This window comes from Ictalurus furcatus, chromosome 16 (genome assembly GCF_023375685.1).
Source record: "Ictalurus furcatus strain D&B chromosome 16, Billie_1.0, whole genome shotgun sequence".
Lineage (NCBI taxonomy): Eukaryota > Metazoa > Chordata > Actinopteri > Siluriformes > Ictaluridae > Ictalurus > Ictalurus furcatus.
This window is the reverse complement of record NC_071270.1, coordinates 3361355-3384425: the sequence shown is the minus strand read 5'-3', so window position 1 is coordinate 3384425 and position 23071 is coordinate 3361355. Positions and strand designations below refer to the sequence as shown.

Here is a 23071-nt window from a genome sequence, read left to right as displayed (position 1 = left end):
AACCCCACTGTCCTCGTACAATCAGACCGACTTACTGGATTACTGCCTGTGTGGAGTTTCTCCACGTATCTCTTCGGGTTCCTCTGGGTTCTCCGGTTTCCTCCCACCTCATCAAAACATGCTGGGTAATCTAAATTTCCCCTAAGGGTTTTTTTTTGCGCCCGTGTTCAGCATTGATTTTACTTGTGAGGTCACATCCACAGAAGTGGTTAACGCCACGTATGAAAGTAGACGCTCAGGGCTTTTGCAGTTTTTCATAAGTATGTATTTATTGTTTTACCTAGCCTACTAGGTTTAAATGTTATAATTGGATCGTGGCGGTTGTATACGGTGTTTGAACGTCAAAAACGCTTTAGTTCTGTAGTCTGTTTTATCTCTGTAACAACGTTATTGTAGACGCGTGCGAATTGTTTGGCCAGCAGGGGGTGCACACAACTCCGTTTTCCCATCGCTCTGCTCACCATTAGCTAAACACAGAGTCACGATACTCTACGCACAGAAACCCAACAGCATCCTGATTAACCTTATAACAGGCCTGCGGCGATAAAACGATTGAAAATGTCCGAATAAGTCGATTTCAATTCCTCCGACGGAATGGATGGAACGCCAGTGTACTGCGAGATACGATTCAATTCGACTCTAGTTTGCCGTCGACGTCGGTTCCGGACCGGTGATGTTAAAAGTGATGTCGGAAGAAGGAGTCGATAAAGAAGCGATAAAGCCAGTATCAAAATGCAGGGATTATTCTCGTCTCGATGGACCTTTGGGTTTCCTGAGCGAGCAAGCAAGCAAGTGTCTGACAATCCGATGAAATATTAAGGATTACAGAGCTAAAGATCCGGAAAAAAAAAAAAAGAAAAAGAAAAAGAAAACAGCTTGGATTTAATGTCTTAAAGGCTATTAGGGCATCAATCCTACACTTGGACAAAATGGATGAGACAAAAGAGACAGGGTGATCTAGGGATACTCCCTGATCAGATCAGAGTGCTCGGTGTAGCACTCCAAGAGGATGATCCTGAATAACTCCGACGCAGGAACCACAAATCTGTTACCCAGCTGTTTTTATGTGATAACTGGAAGCTATTTATGGTACGAGGCAATTACAGGCATGTCCAAGCTGATAAGTGGATGTGATTACAAACCCAGGGAAGGGAAGGGAACTGGGAAAGGCAGCTTAGGAGTGCGAGTAGCAATAATAACTAACGACTCAATCAATACCTACATGTCAATTATTCGACAGATCCATCAAACGAGACGGTGGTCGTCTCGTTTTAAACCATGCGCTCGGTTCAGCCAAAAAAGTTGCCTTCGTAAATTTAGCTCAAAAATTGCCTTCCACCTCGAAACAACACTAGGTGGAAGGTCGGCGGGAGCACACAAGCCGCTGTGGAGCGCAATAAAAAAGCAATTATTTTCAAACATTCTGCACACGGTCATTATCCCAACACCCACACGTCCCGCTCTAATTGCACCGTGTGTGTGTGTGTGTGTGTGTGTGGTCAATCGCTCGTCCAGGGAGACTAAGAGCTTTTTGCTGTAGACCAGAAGATGGAGTCATGCAGTGGGCGTTGTGGGTCCACTATAATTTTTTTAGCGCTAGGTTCGGTCTTACGGCTCTAATAGCGCCGAACATAATTGCAGGCCTCATTAAAGGTCTTTAAAAGCCGTCCGATTCGTCCCCGCTTGTTATGTTTGCGCACTTAGTGACCAAAATAAGCCTGGATGTTAATCTTCATCACCAGTGCGTGTTGAGGCATTAGCATGACGGTGTTTTGTAACGTTTGTGCTTCGGCAGGTTAGTCACATCCTCTACGATTGAACGTGTTCTATTTGTTTGTGTTTTCTACTCTTTTGTTTATTTATTTTGTGGGGGTCTTCAAAGCTTGGGTTCCGTTTCAGGGCCTTGCTCAAGGGCCCAACAGTGGCGGATCGGCAGCACTAGGGCTTGAACCGCCAACCTTCCGATCGGTACCCCAGAGCCTTAACCGCCAAGCCACCACTTTCCCATCTCCCTTTCCCACAGTGTTGTTGCTAAACGAGATCTCTTAGCTGAACACGTGAATCGAAGATCTGCGGTAATTCTGAAACAAAAATCTCAACATTGCGGCGTTTGCTCGATCGCGTGTTAATCTCCGCGCTCGCGAAATCCTGGAGGGACTGAATAACAAACCGACAGCTACCTCGAAGTCTTGTTATAGAACGTCTGAAAGGTTTCAAACACTCAGCCACTGAAAAACACATCCGGTGATTCCGTCTAAGGTGAAAGCAGAAAGAAGAAACGATCGTGTCTACCCCGAGCCGAAATGCCGAAAGGGAGTAAAGTTTTTACGATACGAGACTCATAAATAGCAGCGTGGCGACTGCTTCCCTATTCAGGCCGAGGGGAATTCTCTCGAGTGTGGCACGGGCGAGTGTTTTAAAGACGGACGTGTTATTTTGCTTGGCGGAGGATGCGACTGTGAGATCAAACACCTCGCTGGCTTTCTGATAGCGCCAAGACAACGCATGAAGGTTAAATCAAGCCGAACGGCCAATCACTCGTCTACCTACAGCGTGAGGGAGTGAGTGTGTGTGTGTGTGTGTGTGTGTGTGTGTGTGTGTTGGATGTGAAATGAGCGCTGGGCATTGGGGTGGGAATTTGCAAATTACAAAAACACCAGAGTAGAATTATTCATTTTGTTTTGCTGAGTGCTACAACGTGGATGGAAATGAGTGCTGACATGCGCACACACACACACACACACACACACACACACACAGAGAGAGTACCAAATATACTAGTAGTTAAATTGTCTACTCTAAAGGGCGCTTTCAGACTTATTATTCCGTTTGCTGAGTCTGAATCAGAGCAAAATTGATTCTTTTGGTTCTTTTGCTATTCGACTCGGTTTGAAACTCAAGGATTCAAGGATCTTTATTGTCATTCCAAAACATGGGCTACATGAAAGGAAACTACTGTGAAGTACTGAGGTCCTGGTAACAACAGCAAAGAATTAAAAACACTAAATATAAACAATATGAGCCGTTCGATTAGCGGAGCAAGAAATAGGTACTATAAATAAACAATAAAACAATATAACGTACACTACGGCAATAGAATCTTTCTGACGAGTGCTATTGCACATGAAAGCGTCTCTGGTGTAGAGGGTTATTGCACATTAGAAAAGTTTTTGAGTCGAACAGTTTCTGGGAAGAAGCCGTTTCTGAGCCTGGTTGTTCTGGCCCTAATGCTGTGCAGGCTTCTGCCTGAGAGAAGAGGGATAAACAGTCCATGAGCAGGGTGGAAAGAGTCTTTCATGATACGGACAGCCCTGTTCCTGCATCTGCTGGTGTAAATGTTCTCGATTCTTGGCAGCTAGTGATCCTCTGTGCAGACTTAACTACACGGAGAAGTTTCCGTACCACACGGTGACACATGATGCAAGGATGCTCTGCATTACTCCATTATCTGTAGAAGGATGTGAGGACTGTGGTACCTAGGCCAGCCCACTCGAGCCGCCTCAGGAAGTACAGTCGTTGATGGGCCGCCTTTGTTAAGCTGACGGAGTTGGTGTGCCAGGTGAGGTCGTAATCGACGTGTATCCCCAGGTATTTGAAGCTCTTGACGACCTCGACAGCTGTTACTCCGATGTACCCTTAAAAGAGGGGCAGGAAGGCTCCTGGTGACTTTCCTGAAACCCACAATCATTTTCTTGCAGAGGTTGTTGGCTCTGCGCCAAGCCTCCAGTTGTTCCACCTCTAGCCTGTACGCTGTCATCATTGCTGGAAACTAGTCCTATCACTGCTCTATCATCCGCAAACGTGACAATGCGGATGCTCGGGAATGTACCTGAGCAGTCATAGGTCAGCAGAGAGTACAACAGGGGGCTCAGGACACATCCCTGAGGAGATTGAATCATTTAACTAAAGTGACTCAAATGACTCGGTTCAATGAAACGACTCAACGATTTCACCCCTGATCTGTTGTGATGCATACTCGGAGCAGGTGTCTGGATCTAGCCAAGAATCAATTGTTTTTCAAACCCTTTGAAGGTTTTTATGTATATGTATGTTTTAAAGAGTAGATTCTTCTCTTGAAGTCTACAGTGAAGCTGAGTCGATTTATCGATTCATCTAATGAACGAGTTCACTCGTGCTAATAAAGCACTGGGAAAAGTCCTTAAAATGGATTTCCTCGAGGAGCAATGCCGAGGCCATGAGTGCGCGCCGAGACAAATATCGAAACACTCACTGTCTCTCTCCTCTCACTTTTGTTTTGGAACAGATTAGTTACTTTGAAAGCAGAATGCACCATTTATTCCTTTTTTATTACACGCTGCTGGTTTCAGATGTGTCCGAATCCGAGATTTGTGCGAGTGGAATTCCTTTCAAAGCTATGCAGAGCCGAGCTTTGACAAGATGGCGGCGAGATTCTAATGGATCTGCTGAGGTATATGATGACACCGTCGTGACGGTTTTGAGTTGTTGACATGCGTGATGCCCGTGCAGCTCGTTATAAAGCATTACGTCTCATTAAAACAGCATGGAGAATGCAGGCCATCCAGAGCGGGCTGTTTATAATAGCTGCTTTTATTTTTGGCGCTCTAATTATGAATTTATGCACATACAAATCTCTGTGACTTAATTAAAGGATCAATGCAGCATCATAATTAATTATGTTTAGACTCAGTAGGAAACTGTTTGGAGAGTTGGAAAAGGGCAATGGGATAAAATATCATAGCAGTTGTAGAATTACCGGAGAACCACGGTTGGGCTATTGAGCAAGAACCGTACAGGTATCTACTGTACAATTACATGTAGTCTATTTCGAGCCTGATTCACGGTCCTTGAATGAGTGATTCACTCCTCTCTCATTCAGCCGGTCAGTGTTTGAATCAGTGAGTCATTTCAGTCACCACTTATATTCGCTCCACTTTCATTCAACAGATCGGTTGTTCCGATCAATGAATCATTTCGGCCATGACTGAGATTCCCTCCTCTCTCATTCAACAGGTTAGTGTTTGAATCAGTGAATCATTTTGGTCATGGCTGAGATTCGTTCTGCTCTCATTCAGTAGGTCACTGTTTGAATCAGTGAATTATTTCATCCACGACAGCGATTCACAACTCTCTCATGTAACAGATCATTGATTGAATCAGTGAATCAGTTGAGTCATGACTGAGATTTTCTCCTCTTTCATTTAGCTGGTCAGTGATTGAATCAGTGAGTCATTTTGGCCATGACTGAGATTCACTTCTCTGTCATTCAACAGGTCAGTGTTTGATTTACTGAATCAGTTTAGTCATGACTGAGACTCACTCATCTCTCATGCAGCAGATCAGTGATTGAATCAGTGAATCATTTCAGTCATGAGTGAGATTTTCTCCTCTCTCATTTAGCTGGTCAGTGTTTGAATCAGTGAGTCATTTTGGCCATGACTGAGATTCACTCCTGTCTCATTCAACAGGTCAGTGATTGAATTAATGAATCATTCACTCATGTCGTGAGTGAGATTTGTTCTGTTTGCATTCAGCAGGTCAGTGTTTGAATCAGTGAAACGTTCTGCCATCTTCTTCCTGTAATCATGGAAATTAGCATCACTTTAATGGCGCCCCCTGCAGTACTGGAGCACATGACTACAACCCTTGTAGATATTGTCTCTGCATTAATTATCCTGAGGCATTTTACGAACAAGCGTGAAGCTAACGGTGATAATAACTCCGTCTGTGCCTGGATTGCACTCTGCATTACTTGTAAATCCATCTGAATAAGAGAATCCGCCTGATGAATGCAAATGATGCTTGAGGGACATGTAAATGGAAAAGTGATTGTGGATCTGTGAAAGCTCAAAGGTGTTTCAGTAAAATACGGGCCTCCACGGATATAAACTGCACAATATATGCGATAAACATTTACACAATGTACAATATTGAAATGTGTTGCTTCTGAGAGCAGGTTCCTTGAGTAGGCAGCATTTCATTTAAATATTAAATAAATAAATAAACATATAAAGCGTCAAGACTCAATAGGTCTGCAAAAATGTACATCAGTTAAGTAAATGTAAATTAATGGGCTAGTATTATTACGATTTTTTGATAGATGGAGCCGTCAGTTTTTTTATTTTTTATTATTTATTTATTTATTATTATTATTATTATTATTATTTTTATCAGTAATGTTTTCCAGATCTTTGGTGCATAAAAAATAAAGGTCTGCTCTAATTTTGTTTATAAGATGATATCTAAAAAAAAAAAAAACCCTTATTGAAGCTAAAGAGCAAAGGTTTGCTAATATAGTCATTTAAAAAGAAAAAAAAAAAACCTAAACATGATAAAAGGTTATGCAATTATGATGATATGTAAATTTATTACAACAACATGACTAGGACGAACGTGTCATCTGGCTCGCTGCATGTAGGCCATTTTCCAAATGCCAATAAGCACACAGTAAATTATCTTTGGCTCCTGTTGTGAGGTCTGTGTCGATACTAGCCACTGATTAATTATGTGGTTTGGCACTCACTCCATCGCCTATAATTTATATGGAATGCAGCCATGACCTCAAAGGTATTCCGAGTGCAAGCTGCAAATATAATTAAGGAGAAGAAAAAAGAAAAAGAAAAAAAAAAAACACCCCCACTGGATCTTGTTTATAGATTTGTTTCCCCTCCCTCTCGTATTCCAGCGCCTAATTTCTGATTTCAGATTCGCGCAGGCCTCGGATTCATTCGGTCATGACATATACAGAGCGAGGAGGCGTCCCATCAGCGCGGTATAAACATGAATGATGAATGAAGTCAGGTGTTTCTATGCATCCCGCCTCAAGCCGTTGATAAAAGTCAACCTAATTAGGCCATGATGGTGCTGCCATTAACGCGTGTGTGTGATGTAAATGACAAATCATGTAGAAAGTCGCAACCGGTGCTGTTTACTTTAGCGTTTCGTTTTGGAGGAATCCAGTCACCATCTTGAAATATTTTCCCATCATTCTGCTCTTTTTACTCTACTCCGTTTGGTCTCTTTTCTTAGCGTGAATATGCTAGGCGCCATTTTGATGCAGGTTTTGTTCTGCTAGCTAGTTAACAAGGCAATGAGACTATATTTTCTGATTGTTTTTTGCTTTATTGCCCAACTTTGAGATTTTAGTTCCGTCCAGATGCTGCCTCGTGTGTTAGCATAAAAGTGTTTTGTCTGTACTACTAACTGTGTTTAGACTCCTAGCATGCACATTCTTATTGAAATTCATATCATATTAACATCATATAGGTATGTACGATTTCTAGTAAAGAATGAATGAGCGGTAGTATTGATGCAAGCTCCTTAATCATGTAACATTAGATATTTAAATAAATGCAATCATAAATGCAGTAATGGTCACTATATTTAAACCCAGAACAACACAACTACATATGACCATGTGTAATGCGAACATCCAGGTATAAAGGGTTAGAGTTAACCCTAACCCCTAATCCTAACTTAACCCTAACCTCTAACGCTTAACCCCTTCATCCTAACCCTAACCCCTAATCCTAACCCTTAACCATAACCATTTACCCTTATCCCAACCCTAATCCTAACCCTTAACCCTAACCCCTAATCCTAACCCTAACCCCTAATCCTAAACCATAACCACTAACCCTTACCTCAACCCCAGCCATTAACCCTAACCCCTAATCCTAAACCATAACCACTAACCCTTACCGCAACAATAATCCTAATCCTTAACCCTAACACCTAATCTTAACCCTAACCCTAACCCCTAATCCTAAACCATAACCATTATCCCTTACCCCAACCCTAATTCTAACCCTTAACCCTAATCCTAAACCATAACCACTAACTCTTACCCCAATCCTAACCATTAACCCTAACCCCTAATCCTAACCCCTAATCCTAAACCATAACCACTAACCCTTACCCCAACCCTAATCCTAACCCTTAACCCTAACCGCTAACACTTAACCCCTTAATCCTAACCCTAACCATTAACCATAACCTCTAAACCTTACCCCATCCCTTAACCCTAATCCTAATCCTTAACCCTAACCCCTAATCTTAACCCTAACCCTAACCCCTAATCCTAACCCTTAAACCCTAACCCTTAACCATAACCATTTACCCTTATCCCAACCCTAATCCTAACCCTTAACCCTAACCCCTAATCCTAAACCATAACCACTAACTCTTACCCCAACCCTAATCCTAACCCTTAACCCTAATCCTAAACCATAACCACTAACTCTTACCCCAACCCTAACCATTAACCCTAACCCCTAATCCTAACCCCTAATCCTAAACCATAACCACTAACCCTTACCCCAACCCTAATCCTAACCCTTAACCCTAACCGCTAACGCTTAACCCCTTAATCCTAATCCTAACCCAAAATCCTAACCTTTAAACCCTAACCCTAACCCTTAACCCTAATCCTTAACCCTAACCCCTAATCTTAACCCTAACCCTAACCCCTAATCCTAAACCATAACCACTAACCCTTACCCCAACCCTAATCCTAACCCTTAACCCTAATCCTAAACCATAACCACTAACTCTTACCCCAACCCTAACCATTAACCCTAACCCCTAATCCTAACCCCTAATCCTAAACCATAACCACTAACCCTTACCCCAACCCTAATCCTAACCGTTAACCCTAACCACTAACGCTTAACCCCTTAATCCTAATCCTAACCCAAAATCCTAACCTTTAAACCCTAACCCTAACCCTTAACCCTAACCCCTAATCCTAATCTTAACCATAATCCCTAACCATAACTTCTAATCCTAACCCTTAACCATAACCGCTAACCCTAACACATGGAAACTAGCTTGCCATACATTAATTGCTGTCTGGATGTAAAAAATTTGTATTATAGAAGTTATTCGGGGAAACTAATCCTGTCTGAATAGGGCTTTTTTTGCCTAGAAAAATCCAGGTAAGTTGACTGAAAACAAAAAGAAGTTTAAAGTAGTACGTGTATTAATTACTACTGAAATCAAATTCCCTTTGCTGCTCATGTGACTCAGCATTCAGGTCCTCCAAGCATGACTTCAGAGCTGTTCTTTTTTTATCAGAAGCCCGAAAAACACAGATCTAACCCCTGCATACGATTTCATGGCTTTGCAGGACGAGTCATAAATTCCGTGCTTTTCTTCTCGAACCCTGATTCATTGCAGGGTCATGACCACGAGAGATGGATTGCGTTCCTACATTTCTCATGATTACTGTTATATATTATTTGCCCAGGACATGAGAACAAGCTGGTTGTTGTGAGGAGAGCAATGATAAACTCACCTATAATCCTGGCCTACTTCATGCCAATGCTGTTAATCACAAATCACATTCATCACACTGGAGGTTTTAGAGAAAACAGACACTCTCTGGATCTGAATCAGACTCCAGACAATCCAAAACTATAGCTGTACATGCTCTAAATCGAGACAGACAAAACGACACCCAAGAACTATCACTATAGATCCTGACGCACGTATAGAATATACGACTTGCTAGTTTTGAAGCAGGCTTTAAAAAAAAAAAACTAGATGGATATAAAAAGTGGCCAATTTCCTTAGGTCATGTTTATGATATTGGAATGGCGGCCATTTTGAATTTTACTGACAAATGCAGTTTACTTATTTGAAATAATCCGAGGCTAATCCTACATTCATTTATTCGCAATAGCAAGTGACAAAGTGACGAGCAAGCCTTCCTTTTCTAAATATACACGTGGCTCGAATGACGCATCCTCGGACCAATCCTATGCCGCGTTTCTTCAGTCCCCGGCCTCACTTGCAATGATCTCCTTACTCTACGTGACAGAAAACCTTACCTAACTGTGGTTTCATCTTCTCGTCATTAAATGTGTATAGAAACATCAGACATTTACAACTTAAAGCTTGGAAGGAAGTAGCAGAGATCGTTCGTGTCTCTGGCGAGTGTACGCAGCTACCAAATTTAGCTTGCTTCGCTCGTTTGTTAGCGACGCTAGCAAGAAGCCGAGCACGTGATGCAAATCAAAGAACCGATTTCACGCACAGATTTAATTTGCGTTGATCTAATTAGCTTTGGAAGCTATCTACAGCTACTACGGTTTCTTATCCGAGCTAAAAACCTATCCAGTGATTACTTCCAAACAGGAAATGAGCCTGTATCTTAGCAATGCTTTGTTATATTGACACCTATTTTGGTCGATGGATTTAAAAACACCTCAAATACTAGCAAGACCTCTAACAAAAATGAAAATGTTTTAGCACGGAATGTTTTATCCAATCCATGATGTAGTGCTTGGACCCCTTAATCGCTGCGTGTGTACTATTTTCTAGTTTATTGCAGGAAAATAAAGGTGCCGTAGACTTCACCGTAGCCGTCCAAATATATCCAGATAGCTCTTGATTGAGCAGTTGTTTTCCCACCTTAAAAAATGATTAGGCTCGACTTCGGTCCAAAATAAGCCTATGTCCATGAAAGTCTTGCCTCGAGGCGAAGAACGCTCGTGAAAATCGTCCGAGTGTACTGTAGACAAGACGAGCTTTCCGACATCTTCTTCTTTTTTTTTTTTTAGGTAACCCAACGTACAGTACCACACCTTCCCTAACATTAAATAAATGATTACAGGGCAGCAGGATGCTTTGATGCATCTCCGATGAAGAAGCTTTGTGAAGGATGGCCTCCTGGCTTGACAGATCTCGGCGTTGGTGGACGACAGGCATGGTCGATACTCGTTAGCCACAGCTTGTCGAGCGAACAAATTAAATAACGATTGTTCCAAAAAAAATAAATAAATAAAAAACTGTGTGTACATCATTATAATTCCACGAGGACAACGTGTTTAACGATTCCTTATTGATAACACGGATAATATGAAGTGACAGCGTCCAGGGGAGACACTGTAATGTCTTAGACAGCCGTGATTAGTCATTACGAGTGCACTCTTCCCATCCTTTTTTTTTTTTTTTTTTTTTTTTAAAAACGTCAATCATTTTAAACATCTTTATTTATTTCCGTCTCTCGTTTGCATAGCACCCGAGTCATTAATATTGTATTTTGTATATTTTCTCTCGTGTCATTACTCTCTTCCGCCGAGGTTTCGGCTATTTTAGCTCCGCCGTTCAGATAACGACCATCAGATACACTAATTCGGCTCGGCTATCGCGTAGCGTAGTAGAACGGATCGACATCCATGGTGCGCTACGCTATTAAAGTTCGGTATGTTCTGTCTAGGACCTAGACTTCAAACTCCAGTGTCATTTCATACTGCGCTATTAAATCTACAAGAAAAGACGCCGACCACGCTTTGTACCCATTATAATATACACACTGCTGAATCCGAGTCAGCCAGCTGTGAAACAAAGTTCATTTTCTCTCCTTCTCTCTTTTTTTTTTTTTTTTACTTTCCTTTTCTCATTAGCTCTTTTTTTTTTAAAATTTTTTTTTAGGTGCACAGCAGGAACCGCGAAAACAAGGAAGAGAAGACGTTTGTAATTGAGTGATGGTGTATCGTTCGAGCAGAACCGTTCGTAAATAGCACATTTACGTCCGTATGGTAATAAGTTCATTATACTGTACATGATAGGGAAAAACAAAAGCGGAGGCCGAGATAATAAGGACGCTAAATATATTTGTTGTGTACTTCATTTCGATGTGAATTTGGAACGCTGTTTAGTTCTGGAAAGAAAACGACAACAACAACAACAAGAAGAACGACGACGACGACGACGCAACTTGTCATTTGTGCCAAAAAATAATTAAAGGCGAGACTTGTCACCTCAGTGCAGCACCACGACCTTCATCCAATTTACGGGTTAGTGTTTTTTTTTTACTTTTCTTTACTTTTATTTTTTTTCCCTATTTAAGGATCCATCCCTCCATCTATCTTCTATACCGCTTATCCTTTTCAGGGTCACGGGGAAACCTGGAGCCTTTCCCAGGGAGCATCGGGCACAAGGCGGTGTACACCCTGGACAGGGCGCCAATCCTCTATTTAAGGATTCTGAATGCTTTTCCTTTTCAGTACGAACACACTGCGTTATACGGAACGCGTTGTGTATCAGGAACCGAATCTGAAGCACGGCAGAAGTTGGTTGGCTCGGAGCTGTTTCGATGTTAATCAGCATGTTCCTGTGTTTTACGGTGCGCTTCGGATCCCGATCGCGCTCACAAACCAAACAGCCGCCCGACCGAAAAGACGTCCTCCAGCTTCTAGAGTCTCGTGTGTTTCGTGACCTTCGACTTAGAGGCTCATCCCAACACTCTACATCATTAATACAGACCGTGCAGTAGGGGGATCAACACCAATAACGATTGGTCAGAAAGTTAAAAAACTAAAAAGGGTAAAAGGTTCTTTACTTGTCTGTCCGGTGGAACCGTTAAAAGGTTCAACGTAGAAATCCACACCAGAATGTTTCTCTATCAGAAAGACGTACGAGTGAGTATCCTTGATCATCTAATGAACTCTTAAAGAACCCACGAAGGACCTTCTAACGATTGTTTGCTTGTTTGTTTTGATAACGCATGAGATGAGCCCATTCACACATATCTAACTGTTCCCAACAATAGCCTTGAACAACTTTTAATTGCTATGATTTGCATCATCATTATTATTATTATTATTATTATTATTTTATACATCTGTACGTTTCATCAAAATGATAACCCTCATGATTCTGAAGCTTGTGGCCAGAAAAGTGTACAAAAGATATCAGAGTCATCTTGTTGCGGGGCGGAGCATCTGAAACAGAGACGAGATATCGGAGTTGTATTGAAAATAGAAATAGAAATAAATAAATAAATAAATAAATAAATAAATAAAACAGGGAGGGATAGCTTCTATAACATAAGCGATAACAGGAACTTGTTTCGTGAACGTTCCAGAACATTACACGGGCTGGCTGCGGGTCAGGTGGTAGAGCGGGTTGTCCACTAATCGTAGGGTTGGCGGTTTGATTCCAGGCCCGAGATGCTCCTGCAGGCAAGCCAGCGCCTCTGTGTGTGTGTGTGTGTGTGTGTGTGTGTGTGAAGGAGTGAATGAGAACCAGTGTAAAGCGCTTTGTAGAACCGCTAAGGTTTAAAAAAGATAAATAAATGCGCTATATAAGTGCAGACCATTTAACATGTAAGTAATGTAGATTAAAAAGTATGAGATGTCATTCTTTAAAAAAAAAAAAAAGAATTGGTGATCGTTGGTGAATTGCTGTGTTACATGAGGAAGGAAACACTTTGTTTATTTTCCTGTAACAGCACGACCGTGTTTTGCGTTTTATTCCTTCCTCGTCGAGCTAGGCTCGGTAGGTTCTGACGTTTGGAATTTGTCACTGGACTCACGTACTGCGTATTAGTACGGGATGATGAAATTGAAGTTGAACCGACGAAACCGAATTCGCTCTTGAGAAAGGATTGCGACTTTTTCGGTCGGAAATATTAGCCCGACGCGGTCCGGTCTAAGGGCCGGAATATTTGAATCTCAAGCGTCGGGTTAAACGGTCTCGGAAATCCTGAGGACTGGAGCGAATGAAATCGTTTACTTTGCAGCGCTAGTGCTCTTTTGCGAAATCAATAGAAAGCCAGGTTTGGCGAGTGGCTGCAGTCGTCGTTTGCTGCTCACGACACAGCCCGCAGCACATCCTTAGAAGCTTCCCGAGAGCGGAGGCGAAAGCAAAGAATGTGCTGATTAAGAGTTTCCCCCGACAGCGACGTGCGTGACCCGACTTTCAATTAAGCCGGCAGAGCAAGAAGAGCTGCCCTTTTAAAGAGCCGCAGCGGCTACGCAAATACAACGGCGCTCTTCCCATCCAGACAATGCATCATCTTCTGCAATCCATTTAGTTTCGTGATGGATCCAGTACGCTCGAGCCAACCTTTAAAAGCCAAGATGATGGATTAAAACCACGCCGTGATAACTAATTCATGCGAGGATGTTATGAAGGTTTATGAAATCTCTCTAATGCCTTCATGGAGGTTTAATATATGGAAACCGAGAGACGTAAAAGCCTGAACAAAAGGGATTGATTGAAAGCGGGAGTCTGTCCAGGTTGACATCTTAATGAAATAATGTCTTCAAGCATGAATATTCAGAACTGAGACGATATACATATACACGAATCGAGACGGGTGTGCATTAAGTATTTTTATGATGTATTAGAACAGAGTCCATGAAGTATTCATGGCAAGGCATCAATAAGACATGAGGAGAGCGGGCGGATTTGCCCTTTGACCTCCGTACACACAGTTCGGGTGTCTATTTACAGAAAGAAAAAAAAAAAAAAAAAGATTGACATGGCTTTAACGATTTTGTAACATTTTCCCCCATACACGTTTTTTTGTTTGTTTGTTTGTTTGTTTTATTGATCACTCAATTTTCACCCATGATTCATTTGAATATTTTTTTTTTTCCCGTACAAACATCAGCTGCCAAAAGGGGGCGCTCGACACGCCGACCGAATGGCGAAATGGTGTAACGCGGCGGGCTCGCTTAAAACAGCGGCCTCGAACATACATCCGTCTCGCATCCCGTGTAGATATAAAAAAAAATAATATAATAATAATAATAAAATGAAGAAGAAGAAGAAGAAGAAGGAAAAAAAAATCCCATCAATCCATCAAGCTGACAACGTTACAGTAGACTCGCACGGAAAGGCGGGATTTACAAGCTCGAGTGTAAACAACACACCGTGAAAGCTGGAATAGAAAATAAAAACAATGTACACACTTAGATTAAGCGCTTGAGGTCAGTTAAGAGAGTTCACATTGAGTAGGCGATTTCAGACGAGGCGTTTTCCGCGTTCCTCCCGATATGTAAACATCGCACGATCTGCATCCGCCATGCATTCCAAATGAGTTTTAAACGCACAGAGATAGCTGAAGAACCTAAAAAGGGAAGAGAATATACAATAATGAAATCATTTTGGGGACAGGATTTTGTTTTGTTTTGGTGCTTCTCTGGGAGAACCGTGGCTGAGATCCAGCTACTCCAACAAAGTCTGGAAGAGCGTTCGTCCAATCGTTGTGAGATTCGCGAGTTTGAATCCTGACGACGTCACAGCCAGCCGTGGCCTAGTGTCCGAGAGCAAAGATGAGCCGTTCTGTCTGGGTGGGAGGGGCACACCCTTTCTCATCCCTGTCAATCACAGCGGCACTATCCAATACCAGGCATGTGATTCTCATGTATGCGGAACAGGGAATACAGAGAGAGTGGGGAGAAATTGGAACAGGATCAAAAATTGGGAGAAAATGGCAAAAAAACAAAACCCAACGTGACGGTGGAGTCCTGATTGTCATGGAATGACATTTGACGAGAAATTTTCCGTTTTCCTCAAAATATGTCCAAAAAACTTTGAAGACACTAAAATGAAGCGTAAGGATGGAATCCTGATTGTCATGGAACGACGTTCGATGAGAATTGTTTTGCGTCACTGCGAAACGACTGGCTCAGTAAAACGTACAAAAGTCGTTGCTTGTTAGAAAATACCGACGCGTTCCACACTATCGGCGTCATCCGAGCAAAGGACGTCGAACATCTCAAAGGTTTCAAGTGGAACGTGTGGTTCCTGGCGAGGTTCAGAGAGAGTTCTATGCTCAGACATGGGTGAGCATGCGCTTCTGCAGCGGCCGTGTCAGGTCCGAGTTCTGTGACGACGACTGCGAGTGGTGCGTCGAGGACGAAGCCGAGGCCTTGCTCGCTTTGTCGAAGTAACTGCTCGCGCTGCTGTCGCACGGGGCGTCCTGGAAGGATCCGGAATCGCTGAGTTCGCGCTCGCACAGCTCGATGGAGCTGGAGCCCATGGCCAGGACGAAGCGGCCGCCGTAGTCGTACAGCCGGTGGTTGGGCGCGGCCCCCAGCGTGGAGTAGATGTTAGTGAAGGACATGCCTGTGGGTACGCGCTGTTTACCCAGCGTCGCTGATCCGGATGGGTTGCGGACTTCAGCCGACGTAGTGGCGTTGTGCTCCTTGAAGGTGTTCACGCTGTAGTACCCGTTGGTCGGATCCTGAAAACACATGACACACACACACACACACACACAGAATTAAGGCTGGGCCATATTGTGATACTATACATTTCAACAATACATTTATTATTATTATTATTATTATTATTATTATTATTATTATTATTATTATTAGGCGGCCAAGCACCAAAGGTGCATAGACACCATATTATTATTATTATTATTATTATTATTAGGGGGCCAAGCACCAAAGGTGCATAGACACCATCTTATTATTATTATTATTATTATTATTATTATTATTATTATTAGGGGGCCAAGCACCAAAGGTGCATAGACACCATATTATTATTATTATTATTATTATTATTATTATTATTATTATTATTATTATTAGGGGGCTAAGCACCAAAGGTGCATAGACACCATCTTATTATTATTATTATTATTATTATTATTATTATTATTATTATTATTATTATTAGGGGGCCAAGCACCAAAGGTGCATAGACACCATCTTATTATTATTATTATTATTATTATTATTATTATTATTATTATTATTATTATTAGGGGGCCAAGCACCAAAGGTGCATAGACACCATATTATTATTATTATTATTATTATTATTATTATTATTATTATTATTATTAGGGGGCTAAGCACCAAAGGTGCATAGACACCATCTTATTATTATTATTATTATTATTATTATTATTATTATTAGGGGGCCAAGCACCAAAGGTGCATAGACACCATCTTATTATTATTATCATTATTATTATTATTATTATTATTATTATTATTAGAGGACCAAGCACCAAAGGTGCATAGACACCATCTTATTATTATTATTATTATTATTATTATTATTATTAGAGGACCAAGCACCAAAGGTGCATAGACACCATATTATTATTATTATTATTATTATTATTATTATTAGGGGGCCAAGCACCAAAGGTGCATAGACACCATATTATTATTATTATTATTATTATTATTATTATTATTATTATTATTATTAGGGGGCTAAGCACCAAAGGTGCATAGACACCATCTTATTATTATTATTATTATTATTATTATTATTATTAGGGGGCCAAGCACCAAAGGTGCATAGACACCATCTTATTATTATTATCATTATTATTATTATTATTATTATTATTATTATTAGAGGACCAAGCACCAAAGGTGCATAGACACCATCTTATTATTATTATTATTATTATTATTATTATTATTAGAGGACCAAGCACCAAAGGTGCATAGACACCATATTATTATTATTATTATTATTATTATTATTATTATTAGGGGGCCAAGCACCAAAGGTGCATAGACACCATATTATTATTATTATTATTATTATTATTATTATTATTATTATTATTATTACCACCACAATTATTTGTCACAGAAAATGAGGAAAAATTATTTTAAAATTTCTATTCTTAAATTAAACTTTAACATAGATTTTTACATTTTACACTAAAAAGAAAAAAAAAAAAAACCCAAAATGAATGCATTGTGACACTTTAACGATAAACACTGTGATTCAATTTCAACACTGCATCATTAAAAAAAAAAAAGTATATTAATAATATTTTAACATCAAAGAAACTGCTTCCAATTAAATCTGAAACTGTGACAATGAAAAAATCTGAAGCTTTTCACATTTTAAAGCTTCGACGCGTTCACGCCGAAGCGGCTACTTTTGAATGCAAGTATATATTTAAAGAATATTTCGAAAAAAAAAATCATAAAGAGAACGGTACTGCGACAATTTAATCAGAAATAAATTCAGCAATTTAAAAAAATAATAATAATAATGATAAAATTCTGTAATTCTGCAGTTTCATTGATAATTTCATTGATTGGACAATATCGATATTTATATCGTCATATCGCCCAGCTCTGACGCCGAATACTACAGTACCTTCTACCAAAACACCGTCACAGTCCGTACGAGTCCCACAGCGGGATATTCAAACAGGTTTCCCTGCCTTTATCTCCAGCCCAAAAATAAGCTCCATGAAATGATTTATACACACGAGAAGCCAAGGTCAAGTTCGAGCGGCGCTAATTATACTCGGCGTGACATGAAAATTACGGAACAGACTCAGACGTGGCTCTTGTTTAAAAGATTACACGGGTTTAAGCGCGTGAAACAGTCGCTTCGCACGTAAGCGTAAACAGTCGAATCTGGTTATCGGCTAATTAAACGGGCCTCGCCGACTCGGGTTCGGATCAGCGTTTCTGAAACAAATCCTCTGCGTTTATTTTGGTTTCATAAATAATGTTGTGTAAATGATTATTCCGTAAATACGGATATTCTAGGAAAAGGAATGTTTTCCTGTAGAAAGAGTACACTGCTAAACATACAGTATAAGAGAGATCGTGTCCAAGAGACGTTCAAAAAAAAAAAAAAAACGAATCCAAAAGGTTTTTCTCGCATATTCTTTTTTTTCCTTAGGCGTTCACAAACCGAAATCCGCGCACTCGTGTACAACTAGTTCCATTTGAAAAAGAAAGAAAGAAAGAATTAATAAGACAAACAGAAAACTAATGATGTCTGTATCGATTGCTACTCGTTAATCGCGCGGTCGGGAGTTTGTTTACGCGTCGTTTCTTTCGCTTTTACGTCCGAGTGTAAAAATCTCGAGTCTGTCGTCTGAAGCCTGAAGCAGATATTAATTGGCTTTTCATTAGACGGACTGCGCAGGCATGAGAGCAGCGTGACCCCTATTACCTCCCAGTTTAAGCAAAAATGGATTGAAAAAGAAATAAATCACACTCCAGCGCTTCATCCAAGCGCTACACAAACACTTTGATTTAAAAGTCATTTGGAAATCATGACAAATGTGGCCGAAGACAACCGAGCAAGGACTCGCTGTCAAATATTCACAACGAACAGCTCTGAGGAAGGCTTGATTTCTTTTCTTTTTTCTCTCTCTCTTTCTCTCTCTCTCTACAAGACCCACTGAGACATTTATCATTTAGCGAAGGAGCAAATAAATACTTAAAAGAAAGAATTAAATAAATTTTTTAAAAACAGTTTTAGTGATAGCGTATTGGGATTTTCTAAAAAAAGAAATAAATAAAAAATTTATGGAAAATGATCAAATATTTAGTTTTTGTGGTTAGACAGTACTGAGAATCAAATTCGACTCTGTTTAGAAACGTGGCAGTAACATTTTGACAAGAAATGTATTATTAAATTTATTTTGTCCACAAACAGGCGCTCCGAGGAACAACATAATGAAATTGAATTTGTAGCGATCCGGCGAGGGCGTCAGAGTTGTCTGGTATGTTAGCTAGCTAGGGAACTAGCCTTGTTTGATCCTCGGAGTTGAACATGTACAGCTGAGACTCTCGCTAAGGCCGGTGCAGGATGATGCTGAGGTCTGAATCTTACATGGTTCTGAAAGGCGCTGAGGTTCGTCCAGTCTAAACGAAACGATCGATTTTCTGCTCCGCCATGTTCACTGTAGTGTGTGGTGTGTAGCTGTAGTGTGTAGTGTGAAGCTGTAGTGTGTACTGTGTAGTACACAGAGAGACTGAGAGACGACTCCGCTTAGACGAGAGACTGAGAGACGACTCAGAGAGACGACTCCGCTTAGACGAGAGACTGAGAGACGACTCCGCTTAGACGAGAGACTGAGAGACGACTCAGAGAGACGACTCCGCTTAGACGAGAGACTGAGAGACGATTCCGCTTAGACGAGAGACTGAGAGACGACTCAGAGAGACGACTCCGCTTAGACGAGAGACTGAGAGACGACTCCGCTTAGACGAGAGACTGAGAGACGACTCAGAGAGACGACTCCGCTTAGACGAGAGACTGAGAGACGACTCCGCTTAGACGAGAGACTGAGAGACGACTCAGAGAGACGACTCCGCTTAGACGAGAGACTGAGAGACGACTCAGAGAGACGACTCCGCTTAGACGAGAGACTGAGAGACGATTCCGCTTAGACGAGAGACTGAGAGACGACTCAGAGAGACGACTCTGCGTAGACAAGAGACTGAGAGACGACTCCGCTTAGACGAGAGACTGAGAGACGACTCAGAGAGACGACTCTGCGTAGACGAGAGACTGAGAGACGACTATGAGAGACGACTCTGCGTAGACGAAAGACTGAGAGACGACTCTGCGTAGACGAGAGACTGAGAGACGACTATGAGAGACGACTTTGCTTAGACGAGAGACTGAGAGACGACTCTGCGTAGACGAGAGACTGAGAGACGACTATGAGAGACGACTTTGCTTAGACGAGAGACTGAGAGACGACTATGAGAGATGACTCTGCGTAGATGAAAGACTGAGAGACGACTCCGCTTAGACGAGAGACTGAGAGACGACTCAGAGAGACGACTCTGCGTAGACGAGAGACTGAGAGACAACTATGAGAGACGACTCTGCGTAGACGAGAGACTGAGAGACGACTCAGAGAGACGACTCTGCATAGACGAGAGACTGAGAGACGACTCAGAGAGACGACTCTGCGTAGACGAGCGACTGAGAGACGACTATGAGAGACGACTCTGCGTAGACGAGAGACTGAGAGACGGCTATGAGAGACGACTCTGCGTAGACGAGAGACTGAGAGACGGCTATGAGAGACGACTCTGCGTAGACGAGAGACTGAGAGACGACTCAGAGAGACGACTCTGCGTAGACGAGAGACTGAGAGACAACTATGAGAGACGACTCTGCGTAGACGAGAGACTGAGAGACGACTCAGAGAGACGACTCTGCGTAGACGAGAGACTGAGAGACAACTATGAGAGACGACTCTGCGTAGACGAGAGACTGAGAGACGACTCAGAGAGACGACTCTGCGTAGACGAGAGACTGAGAGACGACTCAGAGAGACGACTCCGCGTAGACGAGAGACTGAGAGACAACTATGAGAGACGACTCTGCGTAGACGAGAGACTGAGAGACGACTCAGAGAGACGACTCTGCGTAGACGAGAGACTGAGAGACGACTATGAGAGACGACTCTGCGTAGAGAGACGACACTGCTTAGACGAGTGCGCTGAATGAGGACGGATGAGCGAGAGCAGGTCATCAGCTTCACCTTAACGTGCTGAAACTCCTCTTCCTCCTCCTGTAGAACCTCCAGCTGCTTCAACACAGACTCCTGCTGGAACTCCCCACGCTCCATCTGCGGCCGAGAGAGAGAGAGAGAGAGAGAGAGAGAGAGAGAGAGAGAGAGAGACAGACATAAAGAAGAAGAGAGAGGAAGGGAGAGGGAGAGAGAGAGAGAGGGATGCAGAGAGAGAGAGAGAGACAGACAGACAGAGAGAAAAATAGATAGACAGAAAGACAAAAACAGAAAAACAGAGTGAGAGTAAGGGGAAAAACAGACAGACAGACAGACAGACAGAGAGAGAAACAGACAGATAAATGGATAGAAATACAGATAGATAGATAGATAGATAGACAGAGAAACAAATACAAAGAGAGAGAAACAGACAGAGTGAAAGAGAAATAAGATGGACAGATAGACAGACAGACAGAGAAAGAGAGAGGGATGGAGAGACAGACAGACAGAAAGAGAAAGAGAGGGAGGGAGGGAGAGGGAGAGAGAGAGACAGATATAAATATATAGATAGACAGATAGACAGAGAAACAAATACACAGAGAGAGAAACAGACAGAGATCGAGAAACAGATGGACAGATAGACAGAGAGAGAGACAGAGAAAGAGAGTGAGAGAAAGTGAGAGAGAGAGCGAGAGAGAGAGAGAGTAAAGAGAGGGACGACAGCACTAAGCACACTGGGTTTCAGTATTTTGCTTAGTGAAACAGCACCGTGAGCTTTTTGCTCCAATCGAGCAGATTTTCGCAGCAGGAAGTGAACACTGAGGGAAAAAGAGAACTGGCAGGACTCACCATCATCTGCTTCGCGCCCGCGTGCTCCTCCGTCTCCCTCGCCGCGTTATGATCCTTGTGAACGATCTCCACCCGGATGTCATTTTTTGCCGAGACGACCCCTTTGAGGCCTGAGAGACAGCGCAGTGATTAGTCAGAGCAGTCATCTCAGCGCTTCAAAAAGCACCGGCCTCCCAAATCCCAGCTGAACGTCTAGCACTACATCACAGCGCTCTACTTAGCCCATTACAGCGGCGTGCATTGAATTGTTCGCTAAGCAGGGGTGAAACAAAAGAAAGAAAAAAAAATGTGAGAAAAGTGAGAAAAGAGCATGCGACTGGAGCTTACTTTCAGTCTTAATTGCACTCGAGAGTTCTCTCTGGCGAGCAGAGAGCGAGACGGGCAGTGAGGACATTACCAGGTGCATGTCTTCTGCGGCACAACGACAAACATGCACATAAATATGATAGGGTCAGAAGGGGACAAAATAAATAAATAAATAATCCACCAGGCCTTTATTATTTAGCTTCATGCAAGACCGGGGCTGTGTCTCAAATCAAATATAACCTTATACATAAAAGAATACACTGTATAGTAATATATACATATACATACATATACATACATATATATATATATATATACATATATATATATATATATATATATATATATATATATATATATAAAAATGTATTTATACAAAAGGAAAATAACGAAGGATAGAAAAAGGAAGTTAAGCTTGGTAAACAACAGCAGTTGCTAATATTTAACAAAGATAAACATATCAGTTTTGTTATACAAGTTTAAAAAAAATCATTTTTGTAAGGAGTCTCCAGTGTCAGCGCTTTGTACCAATCAACGACAAGCAAAAGGAGGTTTAAACGTGAAATGTAAATATAAATGGATAAATACTATGATGTATCGCTCGTCAATAAGCAAAACGCGGAATCGTTGAGGATTATCGAGGAATAAAACAAACCCTCTAGGACGTGCTGTTGATTATTTTCCGATAACGGTACGACACGGAGTGTTTTATTCCTTACTTTTTCGCACAGTTCGGCAAAAATTCTGCTTAGTTTGCATATCGAGCAGGAGAGAGAATAAAAAGGGTGTCCAATTCCGTTTCAATCCCTCCCTACGCGGCAGGACGTAAGGGGTTAATATTTCGCCGTGAAGCCTGATTCAAGTCACGCGGAACGGAAAAACGAACAAACAAACCAAAAAAATAATACAACAGCGCCTCTCTAAGGACGTGCTCCA

The 23071-nt window shown here is 41.7% G+C and overlaps 1 protein-coding gene across 1 annotated transcript in view; it reads right to left on the bottom strand.

The window, feature by feature from the left end:
- Positions 1–14932: 14932 nt before the first annotated feature.
- Positions 14933–23071, bottom strand: part of kirrel3a (kirre like nephrin family adhesion molecule 3a) — a 53865-nt gene continuing 45726 nt past the window's right edge. Inside the window, exons 14-17 of the mRNA XM_053645855.1 lie at positions 22157–22240; positions 21830–21939; positions 21014–21100; positions 14933–15961 (exon numbers count right to left, since the gene is read on the bottom strand). Of these exons, the coding sequence (XP_053501830.1) occupies positions 15551–15961; positions 21014–21100; positions 21830–21939; positions 22157–22240 (692 nt within the window). The 3' untranslated portion in view covers positions 14933–15550. The remainder of the gene's footprint in view (positions 15962–21013; positions 21101–21829; positions 21940–22156; positions 22241–23071) is intronic.